The 24396-nt window shown below is 45.6% G+C and overlaps 1 protein-coding gene across 1 annotated transcript in view; it reads right to left on the reverse strand.

Annotated features, from left to right (window-relative positions):
• Window positions 1–9405: 9405 nt before the first annotated feature.
• scn12aa (sodium channel, voltage gated, type XII, alpha a) overlaps window positions 9406–24396 on the reverse strand; it is a 119498-nt gene continuing 104507 nt past the window's right edge. The window contains exons 23-28 of the mRNA XM_061733053.1: window positions 23856–24128; window positions 23222–23275; window positions 23001–23138; window positions 20790–20894; window positions 19121–19391; window positions 9406–12674 (exon numbers count right to left, since the gene is read on the reverse strand). Of these exons, the coding sequence (XP_061589037.1) occupies window positions 11461–12674; window positions 19121–19391; window positions 20790–20894; window positions 23001–23138; window positions 23222–23275; window positions 23856–24128 (2055 nt within the window). The 3' untranslated portion in view covers window positions 9406–11460. The remainder of the gene's footprint in view (window positions 12675–19120; window positions 19392–20789; window positions 20895–23000; window positions 23139–23221; window positions 23276–23855; window positions 24129–24396) is intronic.

Below are 24396 nucleotides of genomic sequence, written 5' to 3' on the forward strand. Positions count from 1 at the left end.
TCATCTGCAAAAAGCAGAGATGAAAGTCCTCCTCCATTGCCTCCCCGAACTCCTCCCAGACCCGAGTTTTTGCCTCCAAGACTGCCCGAGCCGCGGCCCGCTTGGCCTGCGTCTACTGCGTCTACTGCTATCTACTGCGTCAGGAGTCCCACCGGCCAACATAGCCCGGTAGGACTCCTTCTTCAGTCTGACGGCATCCTGTACTTCCGGTGTCCACCACCGGGTTCTAGGATTGCCGCCACGACAGGCACCGGAGACCTTGCGTCCACAGCTTCGAGCCGCCGCGTTGACAATGGAGGCAGAGAACATGGTCCACTCGGACTCGATGTCCCCCGCCTCCCCCGGGATCCGAGAGAAGCTCTCCCGGGGGTGGGAGTTGAAGATGTCCCTGACAGAGGGCTCGGCCAGACGTTCCCAACAGACCCTCACAATCCGTTTGGGTCTGCCCGGTCTGTCCAACCTCTCCCTCCGCCAGCGCATCCAACTCACCACCAGGTGGTGATCAGTTGACAGCTCAGCCCCTCTCTTCACCTGAGTGTCCAAGACATGCGGCCGAAGGTCAGATGAAACGACAACAAAGTCGATCATTGACCTCCGGCCTAGTGCTGAATGTGATTTGGTGAATTGTTTTGTTATTGTTTGAAGTAGATTAGTTTATATTTCATAATGGGTCTTTTCCCCTTCAGGTTTTTTTTTCCCTTTTTATCTATGATAGAGTAGCTAGACAGATTGAGTCTTTTGACTCTCCCTTTGTCTAGTGGAGGGAGGGGTTTTGGCTCTTCTGTACCCGTGACCTATGATCCTCTGTCGGGGTTTCTTTAACTCCCGAGTTGGAGACGGGGTGCGCTAGCATTTGGCTGGTGCGGGACAGAGCATAAAGGTCACGGGGTAGGTCATTGCAAAATTTCCTTTTTTTTTTTTTGTGGTTTAGCATAAAATGCAAAAAAGGGTGAAATGTAATGGGAAATTTTGGCATAAACAATGTCTTTTGCCTGTTTTCAAGTGAATATTCCTATGCCGAGGTCTTGCTCCTTTGACACAGAGCCTGGCATGGTTGCCAGGGTGATATTTTGTCTAGTTGTTCCCAGCCTGGCCACTATAAGATAGCGTGTGCTTAAACATTGCTAGGGCATTACTGGCTGACTGAGCGTCTGTTCAGATCGGCACTGTGTGACCCTCCATTCAATTGAATGTTTTTCCTCTCTTCATTAAAACTTCAGAAAGACAGCTGAGGTGTCCTGACATTCATTTTTGAACAACAATTTATGCCACCACACACGTTCTCCGTGCGTCGTTGGTTTGATCCAGATATCCCAAATGATTAATCACCATGTAAACTGAATATTCCGAATGTTTCAGTAACCGGAATATTAGCAATAACCCCAATTTTGACTGCACGTAAACGTAGTCAATAAGTGCAGCTCCTGTTCTGTTAGGTCCGTACTAATTATGATGTCTATCAATAGGTGTCAGTATGTTTCACTGTGACGTCTGGAGGGTTGTCTTGTTTCCCTCCTCACCCTCCCCATCAGGAGTTTAAGAGGATTCTGTCTGACTCTGGAAACCAGCTGGGTATTTTTCTTATTTAAAGAGAATAACTTTGAACGACAAACAAGACCCAACTTCTTAGCCGTGGCTGCTGATCCATACTCTCACAACTGTAGCCCCAAAGCACCGTCCCTCCACCAACCAGAAAAGCAACTTCTATGCAACTTTGAAAGCTTTTTTCTTAAAATGATCATTATTATTATTTGGTTTTACATTTGGAAGGACATTTGAGCAGCTGACAGAGCTGGTGGTTTACCTGGAGGGCACTAATCATTATTCTGAGATGTTTAATGTATTCAGCCTTTGATTATACGACCTCCCAATACTACCACACAATTGTTTCCTTCCTGGTAAGAAACCATACCTTTGTCATTTTGGAGGAAGTTGTAAAGCTCCAGCCCCTGACTGTACCTGGTTGTTGTAACTGCAGCAACAGCTTTGCTGTCTGCTGGTTCTCTGCAGTACAGATCAGGGGCCAGATTCACAAAACATTCTTAAGAAAAATAATCTTCTTAAGTGTCATTTTTTTATTAAGTTTGGTCTTAAGAAGAAAAAAGAGGAGAAGTCATATTCTCCAAAAAAGTTCTTAAGTATTTTCTCAACTTTCTTCTTAAGTTTCTTCTTAAGAAAAAACTGAAGAATAAATGGTATTCTTGAAATAAAAGTTCTCAAATTTGTTCTCGACTTTTTTCCTAACTTTAACACAACCTTGACCTGTCTTAAAATGTCTTCTGTGGAAAGGTAATAATAATAATAATAATAATAATAATAATAATAATAATAATAATAATAATAATAATAATAATAATAATAATAATAATAATAATAATAATAAGCCTCTAATATCAACTTTTTCAACACATTTTAGACAAGTTTAGACTAGTAGGTCATAGTTTGAGGATATACTTTGTAATTAATTACACAAAGACCCTGTTAACTGTTTGTTAGCATGTTAGTTAGCGTGGTAGTTCATTATTATTAATTTCCCCAATAGTATTTTTTTCACACATTAATCTCATCCACCATAACCTTGAAAACCTTTTCCTTGCCACTGTTTGGCTTAAGGTTTTTCTCCCACTAGGGGAGTTTTTACCTGCCATTGTTTATGTAATAATTGCTCGGGGGTTCATGTTCTGGGTCTCTGGAAAGCGTCTAGAGACAACTCTGTTGTATTAGACGCTATATAAATAAAATTGAATTGAATTGAATTGAATTGAAAAGTTCCTGCATCTCTTTTTCTCCTTCTCCATGTTTAGTGAGTGACTGACGGTTAAGACCAAACTACCTGTATAAATGTTGTTTGTTGGCGCGTGCAATGACATATTTTAAGAAGTTCTTAAGTAGGAAAAATAAGAAATTCGTAAGAAATGACGGTTCTTAAGAAAATATTGAGGAATTGCACTTAAAAACTTTCTTATGAACTTCTTAATTTCAGATCTTAAGACATTTCTTAAGATCGTTCTTAAGAACATATTGGTGAATCCGGCCCCTGATTTCTCAGCCCCTTCAGATCACCAGGAAGCTTCTTTAAGTGTCCTTATTAACAATCCACCTAGACCCTGGAGAACTAACTTACACTGTATTATTGTCTCTTTCCACATCATATTATGTGATTTCTGAACAACTTACAATAGAAAACTACAATTTCCAGTCATTTCTCAGCTGATCCGTGCATCTCATTCTCTAATCATGATGCTGGATCTCTTCTCTCTTCCTGCTCTAAAGCCACATATGGTTTCATTTTCATGTATCTCGGTTACTTAGTGTTGATATAAATACACAACACGCTTTTCCTTTCCTGCCGCTGATAATCAGCTTCCAGTGACCAGAAGAAACATCAGTATTTCTGTTCTTGTTGCAACAAAACAGCAAGTTTAAAGACTTTTCTTCTCACAGTTGGACTTCTTCTCCAACAGTAAAGAGAAAGAGAAACTACTGGGCTACTGAAATGTTCTAAAATATGCTCTTTAGTTGGACGCTGGCCCACTGAGTTTTCTCCCCTGACAGCGCTGGTCTCAGCTGGGTCTGTATCAGAGTCTCCATGAGGTGGCAGTGGAGGACGGGGAACACTGCTGACCCAGTACACATGAGAGAGGATCTATGGAGGAGTAATTAGACGGTGCTGCATCAGGCCATCTGGCCAGCATCAGCTCAGATCAGTAAATCCTGCAGCCGGCTGGCTGACTGCAGCACTCGCACCCAAAAGGCTGTTTCTGCTTTTTAAATGTTTAGTTCTGCAGCCGTTTAGTTTAGTCGGCCACAGTGCCGTTCAACCATCACAGAGCAAATTGAATGCTTCATTAATTTAAAGTTAAACTAGGTGAACATCTTTATGTGCAGTAAAGTGTCCAATCTGTCATGATTTCTAGTCCAGTGACTTCAGTGTAACAACACCGCTGAAATATCAAAATAATACAAATGTCTCCATTTCTGGAAACTCCGGGCAAAGTGGAGATTTGCAAAAACCCCATCTTCACGTTTGCTTGTAAACGGAGAGAAACAGACATTTAGTCTTCAGAATGTCACATTATGAGACAGAAACGTCACCAGCGTCATGAGTGACACCTGTGGTTACAATTAGTTTGTAACCGTCAATATTTTCTTGTATTTTACTTGTTTTATATTCTAACGTCACACTTAAAAGTAACTCCACTTCTCTGTCGCTCCAAACCAAAGACTCTCGTTCATCTTGGAAGTAACTGGAAGTTACTGGTGTCATTTGTTGATGTTTTTTTCCAGGATTCTGATTGGCTAGCATGACTTTATCTTCTCGTTACACTGCCCCCTGTAGGTTTGGCTGCTCATAGCACCTTAACAGATATTTATGCAGGTTCCTGGAAATGATGGTATGTTTCAAAACGTAGAGGGGGAAATGTCCGTTTTTGTAAATACTCCACAAGTCTGCAGACTGGGGAGAAGTTGTTGTCAACGCTGACACTGAGGGAGCTGGGAATGGAGGTGCGGGTGGACGAGTGAGAGAAGCTGGAGAAAGAGCTGAGGGGTGACGCGTGGATGCAGACGAGAGGTGGAGGTGAAGCCTCGCTCTCACTCTGTAAGGAGACATCACACTGATGATGGTGAATGGTAACACAGACTGGACAACACACATCATAAGGATACTATTGGAGTTACATAACATGCTCTGGTGAGTACATACTCCCAGCACTGACAGCTAGAAGACAAAAAGAGTGTTTGACATAGTTGTAAGTGATATATAATTCATGAGAGTTGTTTACAACCAACGTGTTTGAGTTTATAGACGGGTTGAAAGTTGGTGTCTGGTTTATCCCATGAGTGAAACACACTCACCTAGTGGCCTGTTCTTTGTAACAATGGCCACACTGGCACTTTGCCTTTACTTCCCAGAGATACTTTGTCCAGTATTTCTGTTACTACTGGGAACTGGTCCTGCTGGGACCGGTTGGCAATATGGAAGTTCTCGTTTTTCTATTGCATATTTTGATTTACAGGACTGTCTCAGAAAATTAGAATATTGTGATAAAGTTCTTTATTTTCTGTAATGCAATTAAAAAAACAAAAATGTCATACATTCTGGATTCATTACAAATCAACTGAAATATTGCAAGCCTTTTATTATTTCCTGTCACCGGTCCTGTTCATAATTTTTATGGACAGGATTTCTAGGCGCAGCCAGGGGCCGGAGGGGATCCGGTTTGGGAACCTCAGGATTTCATCTCTGCTTTTTGCAGATGATGTTGTCCTGTTGGCTTCATCGGACCGGGACCTCCAGCATGTGCTGGGGCGGTTTGCGGCCGAGTGCGACGCGGCAGGGATGAGAATCAGCACCTCCAAGACCGAGGCCATGTTTCTCCACCGGGAAAGGGTGGTGTTCCTTCTCCGGGTGGGTGGAGAAGTCCTGCCTCAGGTGGAGGAGTTCAAGTATCTCGGGATCTTGTTCACGAGTGAGGGAACGATGGAGCGTGAGATTGACAGGCGGATCGGTGCAGCGTCCGCAGTAATGCGGTCGATGTACTGGACCGTCGTGGTGAAGAAGGAGCTGAGTCGAAAGGCGAAGCTCTCGATTTACCGATCAATCTACGCCCCTACCCTCACCTATGGTCATGAACTTTGGGTAGTGACCGAAAGGACAAGATCACGGATACAAGCGGCCGAGATGAGTTTCCTCCGCAGGGTGGCTGGACGCTCCCTTAGAGATGAGTTTCCTCCGCAGGGTGGCTGGACGCTCCCTTAGAGATGAGTTTCCTCCGCAGGGTGGCTGGACGCTCCCTTAGAGATGAGTTTCCTCCGCAGGGTGGCTGGACGCTCCCTTAGAGATGAGTTTCCTCTGCAGGGTGGCTGGACGCTCCCTTAGAGATGAGTTTCCTCCGCAGGGTGGCTGGACACTCCCTTAGAGATGAGTTTCCTTCGCAGGGTGGTTGGACGCTCCCTTAGAGATAGGGTGAGGAGTTCGGTCACCCGGGAGGAGCTCGGAGTCGAGCCGCTGCTCCTTCACATTGAGAGGAGTCAGCTGAGGTGGCTTGGGCATCTGTACCGGATCCTCCTGGATCCTCCCTAGGGAGGTGTTCCAGGCATGTCCCTCCTCCCCAGGGAGGTGTTCCAGGCATGTCCCTCCTCCCTAGGGAGGTGTTCCAGGCATGTCCCTCCTCCCTAGGGAGGTGTTCCAGGCATGTCCCTCCTCCCTAGGGAGGTGTTCCAGGCATGTCCCTCCTCCCTAGGGAGGTGTTCCAGGCATGTCCCTCCTCCCTAGGGAGGTGTTCCAGGCATGTCCCTCCTCCCTAGGGAGGTGTTCCAGGCATGTCCCACCGGGAGGAGACCCCGGGGAAGACCCAGGACACGCTGGAGAGACTATGTCTCTCGGCTGGCCTGGGAACGCCTCGGACTCCCCTCGGAAGAGCTGGAGGAAGAGCTGGAGGAAGAGCTGGAGGAAGAGCTGGAGGAAGAGCTGGAGGAAGTGTCTGGGGTGAGGGAAGTCTGGGCATCCCTGCTGAGGCTGCTGCCCCCGCGACCCGGGAACGGATAAAGCGGGAGAAGATGACTGACTTTTATTATTTTAATATTGCTGATCATGGTTTACAGTTTAAGAAAACTCAAATATCCTATCTCAAAAAATTAGAATATTCTGGGAATCTTAATCTTAAACTGTAAACCATAATCAGCAATATTAAAATAATAAAAAGCTTGCAATATTTCAGTTGATTTGTAATGAATCCAGAATGTATGACATTTTTGTTTTTTTAATTGCATTACAGAAAATAAAGAACTTTATCACAATATTCTAATTTTCTGAGACAGTCCTGTATTTTGTTTCTACCTTGACAGATGTTCTGGGCATACTAACGTTAATAGACAGGCAAATATATAATATCTTGCTGGTTTTGACTACTCTTGCAGTAAAAGATATAGATAGAAAACAAGTACTACTGACAAAAAGATTGTAATTTTAAAATGTGTAAACTATCATTTAAATGGGATTAATAATCCCATTAAGAGGAAAAAACTCTATAACCAATTAAAGAATCTAAGATGCTCTAGAGGGTTTATTAAACAGAAAGGTTTCAAATGTTGATTGCTAAATCTCTAAAATTCTAATTTCAAGCGGGATTTTGGTTAGTTATAATATTTCAATGAAAATCAGTGAGGGATGGGATTGGCATTATTAAATAACTTCTTAAATAACCCCCCCTCCATCCCCCCTCACAACAAATACACCTGTGTTTAATGGGAAATGACCACTGCTTGACATGAAGTCAAGCCACGGGTGTCACATTCCCGTCACCCTGCACGGTTCACGTTTCTCTGCATCACCTGATCAGACGACGTCATCAGGTGGTCCTGCACATCTGCATGCACATCTGCATGCACATCTGCATGAGTGTGATCCCGGCGCAGCCGTCTGTGTCAGGCTGTGTTCAAGCAGAGGACAACTGTGCGTAGGTGCAGGTGTGCACGTGCATGTGGTTGACCGGCAGCCTCTCCAGGTCGTGTCCCAGCTCTTCAGGTGACGGCCAGCAGAGCTCCAGGATGTGAGGAGAAGATGGATGGAAGAACACGGATCCTCCAACCTCTTCTGTCTCTGCGCTGGTGACACAAACCTCTACAGACAATCAGCAGAGCGGTGCAGGGATGCTGCTGTGTTTGCTGCTGTGTTCTAATTAGACATAGTGCCTTTATAATCTGTTTAAAAATGTTTTCTCTCTGTGTTGGGGCCTTAATCTCCACCACATGTCCAAATGATCAAAAATCAGATCAATTACCAAGGCACTTTCAATAAACTCTGCTTTTGCTGGCACTTCAAGCACAGAGCTGAATTAAATTCGGTGTAATTATGAGGATGGATAGCAAAAGTCAAGTGTGCGTGTGGCGGACGTGTTAATGCACGCATGTGCACGTGTACTGTACGTGTGAGTGTGTAAATGTGCATTTGTGAGCGTGTAATTAAAAGAAAATGATTTTTTTTGAAACATCCAGATTATCCCTGCAGCCAGCTGCTCAGCTCAGTCCCCAGGCCGTCCTGACGGGGATTTTAGTTTGTTTTTGTTTTTTTACACACAAAAGAAAGAAGTGGGAACCCCTCAGCTATAAACTCACGTTGAACTAATCTGTAAGAGTTATTTCAGCGTCCTCTCAGGAAGACTCCGGTCCTGAAGACGGGGGGAATCAGGCGGCTGCTGTTCCTGCTGCCGGCTCATCCCCGTCTGCTTCTGTCTGAGCCTCCATTTCTCTAACGCTTGAGCCGCGTTGCCCAGGAGGTTTTGTGTGATTGTGCTGCATTTGCAGACACATTGCACACAGTACTGTGTGTAAGTACACACAGTACTGTGTGTAATGTGGCATCCCACCTGAAATAAAAACGGTCCAAATCATCCCCCCTGTAAAACTGCCATCCCTCCTTTCCATCCCTTATGTCATTTCATCAATGAATGTGGTTTTACTGCTATTTCAACATTTAGAGTCATCACCAGAAAAATAACACCAGAACAATAACTTATTTGACAATTTTCACCTGTTTCAAGTAAATTTTCATTTGAAATAAGTAGAAAAATCTGCCAGTGGAACAAGATTTATCTTCTTATTATAAGCAAAAAAATCTTGTTCCACTGGCAGATTTTTTCTACTTATTTCAAGTGAAAATCTACTTGAAACAGGTGAAAATTGTTGTTTTTTCCAGTGATGAGTCTTGTTTTAAGTGTAATGAGATTTTTTTACTAAAATGAGACATTTTAACTAGAAATAAGACAAATATTCTTGTTAAGATTGTGAGTTTTTGCAGTGATCCATGTTACTTATCCTGTGAAGGACAGAGTCATATTGATAAGTTCAGAAAAGTGTTTTTTATTGTTGTGTTTTGATGTATTTGATGTAAGCCCAGTGGATATTTAAAGCTTACAGAAGGCTGCATTTAACTGCTGCTATGTCATTCCTGCAGTATTTCTGCAGCTGTTTTGGTCACTGCTATTATTTGTAATATATTATAATATTTGTAATCAGCACAAATTATCTGTCCCCATATGATCAAATCCACCATCCCTGATTTTCTTTTACAACTGGAGTACTGATTACACACAAGCGGAAGCTTAAAAGGACAACATCCTCCCAAGGACGCGCGGCCGGAGAAGCAGCCCGGGCACATCTGTCCCGTTTTTTCTGTTTTGATACACATCCACATGGGCTCAGAGAGATAGCGTGAGTGTGTGTGAGTGAGAGATTTAATACGACTTGTAATGAGGTCAAATCAGCTAACTGGCTCCTCTAAAAATAGAGCCGCTGTCTTAGATGTTGTGCAGCGCATGGAGCTGCAGCCATTGGTCAGCTGCACCAGACAGGAAACGTATTACCGCTTATATAAACCGCACTGACAGTTGTGAAGCCCACAATGTGTTTTATTTTCACTTAATAAAATAAAATCCATGAACTATTTTACCTCCATTCAGTACAGACAATCGTGTTCTTCAGGAAATGTTTTATATAAAAATGAGCACATTGTTCTTATATAATCTAACTCTGCCCCGTTATGACCACTGTGAGTCACTCACATGGCATTTTCATATAAACACATTACAAAAAAATTGTTAAAAATCAGCTTTGCATACATTATAGCCCCAAAAGCTCTTTAGACAGCAAGTAACAAAAGTGCGTGCATTCATGCCCTTTCAGTCCACACCAGTCTGATCGGATGAAATGGTGAAAATAGTTTCAGAGAAATATGTGGATAACAGTCAACATCAGGCACATGAAACGGGGCTCGTCTAAACGTACCTTCCTGTCACCGACACAGAAGTTGAAATGTGTTGGATGCAACAGATTATAACTGTAAACCTCAGTTTTCAAGAGGAAAGAATGTCTTTATATCAGAAGTTGGATCAAGTTTAATAGAAAAAAGAAAACAAAGAGTGCTATTCTTCATATTTCTGATATATGAAATACATAGATTGCGTGCATTCATGTATAATCCATATTTAATTCCCCTGAAGTGGAGCCACTTGTGTGGATCTCTCCAGAAACGTGGTCTCTCTGGTTTTATCAGCCTAGCAGTCCCACGGGGATCCGTCTCTGCAGCAGCAACAACATGACTGATGGATGACCTTCTGAATAACTATCTCCTAACTATCCGTTAACTATATCCAGTAAAACCTGTTAGCAAAAGTAATCACTTTAAAAACATTTGTATAAAACAAGAATATGACTGCAGAAAGACATTTGAAAAAACCTCCAGTATTCTCTGACTAAAACATGTGATGTTGCTATATCAGTAATAAAGCTGCTCTCATCTTCTTTTATGAATTGCGTCGGCAAAAAAATAAAATAATTACAGACATTAACCAAACTGTTTTGTTAGCAGATTTTGATGAGGACATAATATAACTTTAAAGGCCTCCATAGCTGATCATCTTAGTGTGTTCAGCATCTCTCCATCCGTCGCTCCGGGTTTCCCCACAGATATTAAACTGAGGACAGACTTAGTGGAGCTGTTTCCATTGTGATTAAAGCTGGAAGACACACGTCCCCATCATGACATTTACACTCTACAGTTGTTTAAAGGTGAGAGAATGGTACCATATCTGAACAGCTTGAACAGGAAATAGATCTTCACAAAGTTTTGTTGCTTTAAAGTGGACGGCCAGTAATGCAGTGATGTTTATACGCTTCATTCATTTATTGAGGACAGAAATCTAAGTGCGGTGGTTGATGGCGAGCACCGCAGGGGCCTGGGCAACGTCTTCAAAAAGTAACGGTTAGCTTATCAATGCAACATTTACAAATTCCCAACGGTCAGAGTGCTGAACAACCATGATGTTCAGAGACAGAGACACATGGACACGTCCAGAGACGCTGCTGTCCGTCGGCAAGGACAGACCTGAAGAATATTCTGATGGCTCAAACCCAAACTAATCATTGGGTGTAAACTAGTAGCTTGATGTTAGCATGTTGAGGCTGGACAGTTGGTCTGCTAGCAGAAATGTTAACGGCTGAACTACAGGCTAAAGCATCACCAGACCTTAGTACACATGGAAACCAGACAGGAAACAGTTGTTAAATCGGTGCATTCTTCAATCCACTTTAAAGACGTGTGTGAAAATCAGTTTTTCCTCATATTTGTGCAAATAAATAAAAAAATGGAGAATCGAAAATGGTGGAGCTGATATTAAAACCTGTATATAAAGTGGCTTATTGTTCCTGGCGGTGCCGTCATGATGTTGAAGTGTAATATTCCTAGTTTGTAAGCTGCTATGAGAACAAGCGTGGCCCACAGCTGCTGGTGTCAGACGTGTGAGCTCCTCTACCGGATCCTATATTCTATATTTCCTCTGCATCTCCTTAAATATTAAAAAAATAAATCTGTTTGTCCTTCTGAACAACAGATACTTCCTTCAAAAGTCATGAACCAAAAGCAAGGAGAAATGAATGGCTCTCCCTGCACACGAGTGCCGCTCAGAGAAAGGTTTCCTCGTAGTTTTCTCCGGGTTCCCCCGGTTCCGAGCCTCGGGCCCCGGGGCCCAGAGCCTCCTCCCGTGTCACGCTGGCGTAGGACGGTGGCGAGGACATGGCCGTGTGCTCGGGTCCCTGGCCGTCCCCCCCCGGGGGCCCGTAGTGCTGGATCATGGAGGCCAGCAGCCCCTCGGTCTCCGGGGCGTCGCCTACGTCCACCACGGCCTCGTAGGTGATCTGTCTGTACAGGTAGGACGCCTGCTTCATGTGCCGGCGCACCAGGTGCCTCCTGTAGCAGCGCTGGACCACGATGGCCGACACCTCCTCCATCTTGCGGCGCAGCGTGGAGGTGATTGGCTCGTGGGAGATCTTGGAGGGGTTGGTCATCATGAACTTCTCCTCCATCTGCTGCTTGAGGGCGTCCATCTCCCCGGACTCCCCCAGGACGCGCTTGGTGAAGGCAAACAGGATGTCCAGGCAGTGGATCCTGTCCCCGCTGACCATGGGCAGGTCCATGGAGATCAGCTGGATCTTGTTGGGCTTTGCGATGCGCAGCGGCTCCGACAAAGCGTCGGCGAACCTCGACAGCATGGAAAACTCAATGAACTGCGTGGCTTCAGAATCAAACTTCTCCCAGACCTCGTAGAACATCTCAAAGTCGTCCTCGCTCAGGGGCTCGGTGCTCTCCTCCGTGGCCACGCTGAAGTTCTCCAGGATGATGGCTATGTACATGTTTACCACGATGAGGAAGGAGATTATAATGTAGCTGACAAAAAACGCGATGCCCACAGAGGGACTGCCGCAGTTTCCTCGAGTGTTGGTGCCAGTATTGACAAAGCTGGCGTCACACTCCTCGGGGGGGCTGGACATGATCGGGCTCAGGAGGTTGTCCCAGCCCGCCGAGGTGCTGATCTGAAAGAGGGAGATGATACTGTTCCCGAAGGTCTCAAAATTAAACATGTCATCAATCCCATCTTGTTTTTTCACGTAGGCAAAGTTCGCCATACCGAAGATAGCATAGATGAACATGACTAGGAAAAGCAGGAGGCCGATGTTGAACAGGGCCGGCATGGACATCATTAAGGCAAACAGTAAAGTCCGTATTCCTTTGGCTGCACGAATGAGTCGAAGCACGCGTCCAATCCTCGCCAGTCTGATGACACGGAACAGGGTGGGAGATACAAAGTACTTCTCAATGATGTCAGCGAGAACGATCCCTGAAAGGAGAAGAAGAAGAAGAAAAGGGTTAGTTCGTCCAGCTGCTAAGGATGCAGTTACACGCACGAGGCCCCTTCTTTTACAGTATATAGAGCCTTTTTAAGTCTACGTCATGTAACGTTGTGTGTGTATCTTGGCAACGGGAGTGGTGTTGTCCTCCAGCAGTTGCGACTGAAAGATGATGAGGCATTGTGACACCGTGACTGACGTGAAACTTCAGCTCCCTCCCCCCTGCAGAGCCGACACCTTAGAACAGACTTGAACCACGGGAATGCCATATGACCAAGTTCCTGACTGACTGATATGTCAATACCAACTCATTTGAACACCCTATGGGGTAGTTTCCAACTGAATGATATTCATGCCGAATGCCCGAGGACGGCATTTGGCCACAGATCACATCTGACTGTAAATACCCTTTAATTGCTTTTTGTCTTTCACCTTCACAAACGCCAATCATGAGGAGGAATAAATCAAGGACCGCTACGTCGCCCGGATTGGCGTCACCGGGGCCCCGCCCTGGAGCCAGACCTGGGGTTGGGGCTCGTAGGCGAGCGCCTGGTGGCCGGGTCTTTGCCCGTGGGACCCGGCCGGGCTCAGCCCGAAACGGCGACGTGGGCCCGCCTTCCTGTAGGCCCACCACCCGCAGGAAGGTCCATGAAAGGCCGGTGCAATGTGGGCTGGGTAGCAGTCGTGGCGAGGTGCCTCGACGACCCAATCCCCGGACCAAAACCCTCACAGTGGGGACATGGAATGTCACCTTGCTGGGGGGGAAGGAGCCGGAGCTTGTGCGTGAGGTTGAGAGATACCGGCTAGAGATAGTCTGGCTCACCTCCACACATAGCTTGGGCTCTGGAACCAGCTCCTTGAAAGGGGCTGGACCCTCCACTACTCTGGAGTTGCCCAGGGTGAGAGGCGGCGGGCTGGTGTGGGCTTGGTTATAGCCCCTCAGCTCAGTCGCCATGTGTTGGAGTTTACCCCGGTGAACGAGAGGGTCGTTTCCCTGCGCCTTCGGGTCGGGAAAAGGTCTCTCACTGTTGTTTGTGCCTACGGGCCGAACAGCAATGCGGAGTACCCGGCCTTCTTGGACACCATGTTCAGGCATAAGGGTGTCCATCAGTGCACGTGGCACCAGGACACCCTAGGCCGGAGGTCAATGATCGACTTTGTTGTCGTTTCATCTGACCTTCGGCCGCATGTCTTGGACACTCGGGTAAAGAGAGGGGCTGAGCTTTCAACTGACTCCTGACACAGTAGATGGGTACCGGCAGGCCAAGCGAGCCGCGGCTCGGGCGGTCCTGGAGGCAAAAACTCGGGTCTGGGAGGAGTTCGGGGAGGCCATGGAGGAAGACTTTCGGTCGGCCTCGAGGAAATTCTGGAAGACCGTTCGGCGCCTCAGAAGGGGGAAGCAGTACTCTGCCGGCACCGTTTACGGTGCGGGTGGGGAGCTGTTGACCTCGACTGGGGACATTGTCGGACGGTGGAAGGAATACTTCGAGGATCTCCTCAACCCGACTGACATGCCTTCCATTGAGGAAGCAGAGAGTGTGGGCTCGGAGGCGTACTCATCCATCACCCAAGCCGAGGACACTGAGGTAGTTCATAAGCTCCTCAGTGGCACCGGGGGTGGATGAGATTCACCCTGAGTACCTCAAGTCTCTGGATGTCGTAGGGCTGTCTTGGTTGACACGCCTCTGCAACATTGCATGGAGGAAGGGGACAGTACTGCTGGAGTGGCAAACCGGGGTGGTGGTCCCTCTGTTTAAAAAGGGGCACCGGAGAGTGTGTTCCAACTATAGGGGGATCACACTTCTCAGCCTCCCCGGGAAAGTCTACGCCAGGGTACTGGAGAGGAGATTACAGCCGATAGTTGAACCTCGGATTCAGGAGGAACAATGCGGTTTTCGTCCCGGTCGTGGAACACTGGACCAGCTCTATACCCTCCGCAGGGTGCTCGAGGGTTCATGGGAATTTGCCCAACCAGTCTACATGTGTTTTGTGGATCTGGAGAAGGCATTTGACCGTGTCCCTCGTGTCATTCTGTGGGGGCTCAGTGAGTATGGGGTCCGGGGCCCTCTATTAAGGGCTGTCTGGTCTCTGTATGATCGAAGCAGGAGTTTGGTTCGCATTGCCAGCAGTAAGTCAGACTTGTTCCCGGTGCATGTTGGACTCCGGCAGGGCTGCCCTTTGTCACCGGTCCTGTTCATAATTTTTATGGACAGGATTTCTAGGCGCAGCCAGGGGCCGGAGGGGATCCGGTTTGGGAACCACAGGATTTCATCTCTGCTTTTTGCAGATGATGTTGTCCTGTTGGCTTCATCAGACTGGGACCTTCAGCATGTGCTGGGGCGGTTTGAGGCCGAGTGCGACTCGGCAGGGATGAGAATCAGCACCTCCAAAACCGAGGCCATGGTTCTCCACCGGGAAAGGGTGGTGTTCCTTCTGCGGGTGGGTGGAGAAGTCCTGCCTCAAGTGGAGGAGTTCAAGTATCTCGGGGTCTTGTTCACGAGTGAGGGAACGATGGAGCGGGAGATAGACAGACGGATCGGTGCAGCATCCGCAGATATGCGGTCGATGTACTGGACCATCGTGGTGAAGAGGCAGCTGAGTCGAAAGGCGAAGCTCTCGATTTACCGGTCAATCTACGCCCCTACCCTCACCTATGGTCATGAACTTTGGGTAGTGACCGAAAGGACAAGATCTCGGATACAAGCGGCCGAGATAAGTTTCCTCCGCAGGGTGGCTGGACGCTCCCTTAGAGATAGGGTGAGGAGTTCGGTCACCCGGGAGGAGCTCGGAGTCGAGCCGCTGCTCCTTCACATTGAGAGGAGTCAGCTGAGGTGGCTTGGGCATCTGTACCTGATGCCTCCTGGACGCCTCCCTAGGGAGGTGTTCCAGGCATGTCCCACCAGGAAGAGACCCCGGGGAAGGTTTTGATAATATTCTTCAACAAAGACCAGGTAGCAACTGGTTAGCAGGCATTTAAAATGTTCCCAGCATGGACATGTCTGGCTGTTGCGTATACGGTTGTAGCAATCACTATTCCACCGGCGGACTAAAGTTCTAAAGGACTCCGACAGCATCACAATCATTTTCAGAGCAACTGGCGGCGTCCGTGGCTGCAGGCGGTTAAAGGTGTGGGCTGGGATGAGGACATGAGAAGCTTCATATCAGGTTTGGTTTTACAGGAAAGCTTGTTTACATTAGTGATTGTCTGTATGATGTAGAACAATAATCAAATGCAGCTACAGCTTGATAAACTGGTGTTAGATTTGGCTGGTGGATAATAGGCTAAACAAACATGTTTGTGTTTTATTTTTGCCGGCGAGGCGTCATTGGACTCTAGTAGTCCTGGACTTGTGTCATCTTTGCTTATGTAAAGAAAACAAGGCCAGAAGGGGGAGTTTCTCATCAGAGATGAGCTTGCAGCCCATGGTGCATCCTTTCCTATCCATCACTTCACAAAAGGAAAGAAGCAGCCTCCTGCACAGAAAGTGGACACATTTACTTAAAGTGATTAACCATATGTTAATCCGGTTTGTAAAATAGCGTTTTTCCATCTCCGTAATATTGCAAAAATTAGGAAAATCCTCTCGCAGAGTGATGCAGAAAAACTAGTTCATGCGTTTGTATCTTCTAGACTGGATTATTGTAATGTGTTGTTAGCAGGATGTCCAAGTAATTTGCTGAATAGGCTCCAGCTGATCCAGAATGCAGCAGCACGAGTACTGACAGGAATCAGCAGGAGAGACCACGTCTCTCCAGTGTTAGCGTCGCTCCATTGGCTACCTGTAAAATTCAGAATTCAATTTAAAATTTTATTACTTGCATATAAAGCCCAAAACGGCCTAGCTCCGCAGTATTTACAAGATTTGATAGTGCCTTATGTTCCTGGCAGAGCTCTCCGCTCCCAGGGTGCAGGTTTACTCGTAGTTCCTAGAGTATCTAAATGTAGATTTGGAGGGCGGGCGTTCTGCTATCAGGCACCATTACTTTGGAACCAACTTCCAATCTGGGTTAAGGAGGCTGACACCACCTCCACCTTTAAAACTAAACTTAAAACCTTTCTGTTTAGTAAAGCCTATAGTTAGTGTTTAGTAAACCTCTAGCTGGTGTTGGTAAATCTCTAGATAGTGTAAACTCTAGTGTGTTAGAGTCAGTAGTCATAGTTGCAGCTATAGAACAAGACTATAATAGTTAGTCTCAAATATAGCTTCGCGGTAGATATGCTGCTATAGGCTTATGCTGCAGGGGGCACCGACATGATCCGCTGGGCGGTGCCTCTCACCCTTCTTCTCCTCTCCTTTTCCCTGCCTCTCTTCTCCATTACCATTTTTATCTATTATAAACATCTCATAGCTATCATTTTTGTCCATCGTTCCTGTAGTTTCTTGTGCCGGCCCCCCTTTTTTCTCTTTTGTGCATGTTTGCAGGCTGGAGCCTCGGGAGCTGCGTTCTGGCCTGTGTTCCCGGCCCCCCTTCCCCCCCATCCCCCAGCGTCTAGAGACAACATCTGTTGTATTAGACGCTATATAAATAAAATTGAATTGAATTGAATTGAATTGAATTGAATTGAATTGAATTGATTTAACATTTGTAAAACATGTATTTGGGCCTACTGTACTTAATGCATTTGCATAAACCTTTCCAGCTCGGCTGCTACTGGTGTGTCTAATGCCCCTTTTGCACTGGCTGAGACGGGTAGAGCCGCTCCAAGCCGATACTTTTTTCTGTAACCATTTCAGCGAGGTTCTATACGGGGCTGAGCAGGGACGTCACCACCCTCCGCGCCAGTGATTGGTCGGGGGGCGGGGCCGTCAGACGTTTGAATCAGGAAGCGGGAGTCAGAGCGAGAGCGACCCGCGGCTCGCAGCGATTTTATTATAAAGCGCAAACGTCTGTTTGGTGATCCAACTCTGAGGTGCAGATGTTCATAAACCTGGTGACTGACGAGAGAATTAAAAAAGGGATGTAGACGGGCTGTTTTACTCTCAGCCGCTCACGGCTCCAGCTGATTTCTGATCAGCGCCGACATGAACAAAGCGGTTGCGCAATCGAGTACGTCACAGCAGCTTCACCCCAACCTGCCCACTTCTCCCCTGGCTGTGGAAAAACAAACGGGTAAAGGTGTGACGAGCCGAGTCGGGCCGAGTAAGTCCTAGTGCAAAAGTGCCATTATGGTCCTCCCCTCTGTATGTTGTAAACGCTAAATAATAATTAAAAGTTGCATCTATCTGTATGGATACGTACTGTATATAACATTACAGAATTTATGATCTTACAACACGCTAGTCTGAGTCTATGTCATGTTATTTGGCATGACCACAGAGAGCGTGTTCCCCAGCATCCAGGGACGTCCAGCTCCTCATTTCTCTCTGGTGTACACGCTGGGTTTCTCACTTCCATAGGTACATGTATCACCTGCTAATGTCTTCAACCCACTCGTTAATAGAACACAGATCTAGACGTAGGACACCCTGTGTCAAAAGTCAACCTGTTAAGGTAACGTTTGCGATCTTTAGTTGGCCCTTGCATAGCTGGACAAGCTGTTTATCTCCGTCATACTTCCGTTGCCAAACTGTCCACGCATACGGTCTACCTCATCACTGTTTACAAACACAAAAAGGGTCTATACACACGAACCCGCATAAATACGCTGTTAAGGTGCTATGAGCAGCCAAACCTACAGGGGGCAGTGTAACGAGAAGATAAAGTCATGCTAGCCATCAGAATCCTGGAAAAAAACATCAACAAATGACACGTGGCCAAACTAATTGTAAACACAGGTGTCACTCATGACGCTGGTGACGTTTCTGTCTCATAATGTGACGTTCTGAAGCCTAAATGTCCGTTTCTCTCCGTTTACAAGCAAACGTGAAGACGGAGTTTTTGCAAATCTCCACTCTGGCTGGAGTTTTCAGGAATGATCGTTTTTGGTGACTTTGAGCCAAAACGCATGAAAAGACCACCGTTTTTGCTACAGGTAAACGAGGCATAAAGCCTGAATTATGGTTCTGCGTCAAATCGATGCCATGCCTACGCCGTCGTGAACCCTTCGGACTTCTCCGTCACAGTGAATCAAAGAGATAAGGACAACTATTGTGCAAAAAAAACTAAACCCAAAAAATCACACATACACGAAGAAAAGAGCGCTGAAAGTTCACGACTGCTTCAAACCGGAAACCGGAAATGCGTTGCTACCAAGCAAACCAATCACAGCCCTCTCGTCTGCGTTTGGTCTGTGTCGCCTCGACGTGTAGTTACATTTTTTGGAAGGTGACGTCATTGACGGCGTCAGCGACGGCATCAGCGACGGCGTGTGGTCTGCGTCCACGCGTAGCCTACAGTGTAGGCACGGCGTGGTTTTGCCGCAGAACCATAACTCAGCCTTTAGGGTAGGACAATGAGCGGAGAGGGGGGACATGGAGCGGGGGGTCGTTCTTACCCACGATGGAGAGGACTATCACCACAAAGTCAAAGATGTTCCAGGCGACGGTGAAAAAGTAACAGCGGAGGGCGAAGAGCTTGATCAGGCATTCGGTGGTGAAGATCACGATGAAGACCATGTTGATCTTGTGGAGGACGGACTCCATGGGCTCCGACTGCTCGTCCGTCTCCACCATCATGGTCACCATGTTGATGATGATGAGCATCATGATCATGATGTCGAAGGCTTGCTTGGACACCAGGTCGAAGAAGAAGGCCTGGGGGATGTTCTGGGGTGGAAACACAACCATCGCCTTAGTGACACATGAGTCTTCCAAGACTTTACAAACAATCCCTGGTGATATGTGGCGTTAATAGTGTCATACATGGAAGTAGACACTGGTTTATCTTCAACCCTTGTGCTGTCTTTGGGTCACAATGACCCAATTCTTCTATCCTTCTTTCCTCCTGCTCTCTCCTTCCTTCTTCCTTTCCTCTTTTCCTCCTTTTTTACCCTCCTTTACTCCTTTTCTTCCTACCTCCCTTTCGTCATTTGTTCCTTTATTACCTTCTTTGCTTTTCCTTCCTTCTTTCCTTATTTTATCCATTCCTTTCTTCTTCCCTCCCTTCTTTCTTTCCTTTTCTCCATTCCTTCCTCCCTCCCTTCTTTCCTTTTCTCCCTTCTTTCCTTCCTTTCTCCATTCCTTCCATCTTTTCTCCCTTCCTTACTCCCTTTCCTACTTCATCCCTTCTTTCCTTCTTTTCTCCCTTCCTTCCTTCCTTCCTTCCTTCCTTCCTTCCTTCCTTCCTTCCTTCCTTCCTTCCTTCCTTCCTTCCTTCCTTCCTTCCTTCCTTCCTTCCTTCCTTCCTTCCTTCCTTCCTTCCTTCCTTCCTTCCTTCCTCCCTCCCTCCACCCTCCCTTGACCCAAACACAGCACCAGGGTTAAACCTACAGACATTAATATACAGTAGGGCTGCACGATTAATCGTTAAAAAATCGCGATCTCGATTCATGCTTGAACGCGATCTCATTTCCAAATGACCACGATTTAAAAAAAAAAAAAAAAAAAAAAAAACTTTTTTTTTTTTTAAAGATGGCTGCATAAAAAAGGACTAGGCCTATGTTCTAGGTTGTTGTAGTCCTGTCATGGTCAACTATCATGTTGTCATGTTTGTTATATTTTGTTAATGATTGTGGATTACATTTGGAGAAACATCTACCTTTCTCATCACCTGACACATATTGCACATAAATATTGTTAAAATTGTTATTGTTAAAATTATTTAAAGACAAGAGAGATGTTTATTGTTTTTATGTTCAATGTCAGCTGTTACAGCAAAAGCAGCCAGAGGAATAATTTGTTGCCTCAGAACTACAGGATCTGTTACAAGTCCCCTTTCTGAAAGGGTGTTCAACTCAGGGAGGAACAAATATTGTTCAAAATTGTTATTATTGTTTAAATTATTCAAAGGTTTGTGTAAAGAAGACAAGAGATGTTTATTGTTATTATATTTTTGTTCAGCTGTTGCAAAGTTAAAGTAATAAGTGCAATAAATTTTATATTGGAAAAAAATCGTGAGAGAATCGTGATCTCAATTCTAAGCAAAAAAAATCGTGATTCTCATTTTGTCAAGAATCGTGCAGCCCTAATATACAGTGTTCTGTATTTATGTCTTGTTTTCATTACCGAAGGTCTCGGTATCGGCTTTTGAGGTTTCTTAGACCCCAACTTCTTCATGGCATTATAGTACTTCCTCTGTTCGTCAGTCATGAAGATATCCTGCCCACCTAAGTGGAGAGGAAGAAGAAAAATCTCACATTATTTTTCACAGATGTCAACATATTTAGGCATATTTAAATCCTAAAAAGTGAAATCTTTTAGTATAAGCGTTTAAATCTTTGTTATGGAAGCTCTCCATTCATTATCTATGCTTGCTGATCTCCATCCAGGATGTCAGGAGTCTGCAGGAGCAGGTCCAGCTCTCTCTGAGTGGAAGGTACGGCCTCAATTCAAAACCCAAGATCTGAGAACCAGAACCCAGAACCAAGGTCAGTAACCAAGAAGTCTTTCTGGTTACACCGTCCTTTCTGCTCCACCAGGCCTCTGTCTGTCTGAGAACCACTTCATTAGACTTAATTAGAGAAGTCTCTAATTAAGACTCCACAACGTGTTAAACGTCTTGTTCTTGAGGAAGAAGAAGATGGTACAAAACCAAGTGAAAAACAGAAACAGCACAGGAACTAGTCTTCAAATCTCACTGGTTTTTATTTGACTCCCAACATCAACAACTAGCATTAAGACACTCTTGTTGTCAATTTGAACAAAGCCACAGCATTTACATCCAGACTGAAAAACACCTGACACTTGTTTCAGAGTAACTACTGCAAGAAGAAAAAGCACAACTGAGGAAGACGGGTTTGAGGACTGATGGAGAGAAAAGAGAAGTGTAAGAGTAAAGATGAGCGTACTCTCGGCTGGAGATTCTCACTTCTTGGTTATACATTTTGGATTTTGAGTCTCGGGTTCTGGGTTTTGATTTGCATGTCATTTGGCGTTAAAGCAGCACAATGTAACTTTCAGCTTTTGTTGAGTTTGGCGGCTCCTTTGGACCAAAGCGGTAGTGCTTTACCAGAAAGAACTACATTTCCCATGAGCACCAGCGCGTACTGCTGGAAAACTCCTGTCCCCGTCGCTGCATTTGTTTTGATGAGAGAAGACGGGACGGACTTTCAAAACTACTTTTCTGTTTTCAGTGGTCGTTTGCAGGATGGATAGTGAAGAGGTAATGTATCTATTTTTGGCTAAACAATATAATATGACGATGTTGAAAATCACTAAGTTCAACTTGGTTTTATTAGTGAAGTCTCCCCCGCCCCCCGTCCTGTTTCAGAGAGATAATGATCCCCAAACTACAAACTACAAACGCTCTGGTTTTGTTCTACTGCACCTTTTTTCTGTCACGTTTTTTAGAGGGACTTGGTCATAAATTAGTAGTCCAACATACTTACTGACAACATAAAAGAATACTTTATAACCTGTGAATAACTGAATGTTTTGCAGATCAGCCCTGCACAATTTTACAGTTCTCAGGAAAAATACTAGAAATGTTCTATACATTTTCTTTGCATTGCATTCTTTCCTCTAGTGCTGTAATTCTATTCAATTGTATTATTATTTTATAAAGCTTCCTCATTGCCAATTACACAATTTTATGATCACTATTATTATTCTGTTTCTGTTGTTGATATTGTCAGTAATTTTAGAATGACCAAAACCCAAGATGAATGTGAAAACATTCTAATTGTGATTCTTATTGAACATAGAACTCTACATTTACATTTGTATCATAACAATTCTGTCTCTCTTCAGCCTCCTCCGATAAAACTTTTATTTTCTTGGGTTTTTCTGCTGCTTGGGCCATGATACCAGCTTCTGCTGAGCTCTGCGCTCCACGCCCCGCCCAGCTTTGGTCTCCACTACGAATGGGGAAGGAGGGGGAAGTGACGTATGCCGTAAAGCAGTCAAAGCTGTAAAAATGTGTAGTTTTTAGTGTGGCAGGGTTCCTACCATGCTCCTCAAAGTTACATAGTGCCAGTGAAGGCGATACAGACCCCTCAGACCATGACAGAGGTTCATTAAACCTGTTGGAAGTTGATGTTCCATCACAATGATGATGATGAAATATTACATTAAGCTGGACAAGTTACATAGTGCTGCTTTAAAGTGACGCCATAGAAAAGGTGTTTGAGGATAATCTGTAATCTGATCCAAACCAGGATCTGAACCAGGATCTGAACCAGGATCTGAACCAGGATCTGAACCAGGATCTGAACCAGGATCTGAACCAGGATCTGAACCAGCCACACATCAGTGTTGTTATTATTTTGTGATACTTATCTTTCTTTTCTGCTGATTAAAGTTGTCGATGATGACACCTATGAAGAGGTTGAGGGTGAAAAACGAGCCAAAGATGATGAAGACAACAAAGTAGATGTACATGTAGAGGTTAATCTCTCTGCTGGGCTGCTCCTCCACCTGAGAAGGAACACGGGATCACAGTGAGCCAGCTTTTTACTGCCAGACATCTGCAGACGCTGGACAGAGACGGACATACTTACTCCTCTGGAGTCCACGGCTGCATTCATGATCTCCATCCATCCTTTAAATGTCGCCTGTACCAACACACCACAAGTGGATCAGTAACCGTATCCAAGGTGTGTCCTTGCTGGTGAACAATGACTACGTTTCCATGCAGTCACAATTCGGGTTATTGCTAATATTCCGGTTACTGAAACATTGGGAATATTCCGTTTACATGGTAATTAATCATTCTGGATATCTGGATCAAACCAGCGACGCACGGAGAACATTATGACGCAATTCCCGTCTCCTCCTGGTCTTGGTTTCTCCGTGTTTATAAGAACTTCCTGGACTCAAAAGACCAGGATTCCTTGTGAACAGAACATGTGCAGAAAACTAATTCCTGTTCCGTTTGATGGGGATATTCTGTTTGGAGTTTACATGACCCAATATTCAGGTTTTAAAAGGAGTAACCCAGGGGTCATATTGGGGTTTTTACAAACCCCAATATGAGCAAATTCAGGTTATTCAAAGGGGTTATTGGTGTTTACATGGCCGTGCAAATTCGGGTTATTGCCAATATTCAGGTTTTAAAAGGGGTATTTATGCATGGAAACATAGTCAGTCATGTCTGATAAATGTATAGATACAATCTTAGTGAGGGAAGCTCACCACTTGCAGAAGGGACAGGTATCCCAGTCCCACGTTGTCAAAGTTGACCTTGACCGTGGTCCAGTAGAACTGGGTGTCGTTCATGGCCAGGCAGTCGGACTTGTTGTTGACCACGGAGATGCTGTGGGTGAAGCCGGTTCTGTTCACGCACTTGCCAAACTTGCCGGCGAACAGATTGACTCCCATGATGCTGAAGATGAGCCAGAAGATGAGACACACGAGCAGCACGTTCATGATGGAGGGGATGGCGCCGATGAGCGCGTTCACCACCACCTGAGGCAGAGAGACACAGCTCAGTCCTGCAGCTCTGCAGCTCAGTCCTGCAGCTCAGTCCTGCAGCTCAGTCCTCCTGCAGCTCAGTCCTACAGCTCAGTCCTGCAGCTCAGTCCTGCAGCTCAGTCCTGCAGCTCAGTCCTACAGCTCAGTCCTGCAGCTCAGTCCTGCAGCTCAGTCCTGCAGCTCAGTCCTACAGCTCAGTCCTGCAGCTCAGTCCTACAGCTCAGTCCTGCAGCTCAGTCAGTCCTGCAGCTCTGCAGCTCTG

Source organism: Cololabis saira, chromosome 10 (assembly GCF_033807715.1).
Source record: "Cololabis saira isolate AMF1-May2022 chromosome 10, fColSai1.1, whole genome shotgun sequence".
Lineage (NCBI taxonomy): Eukaryota > Metazoa > Chordata > Actinopteri > Beloniformes > Belonidae > Cololabis > Cololabis saira.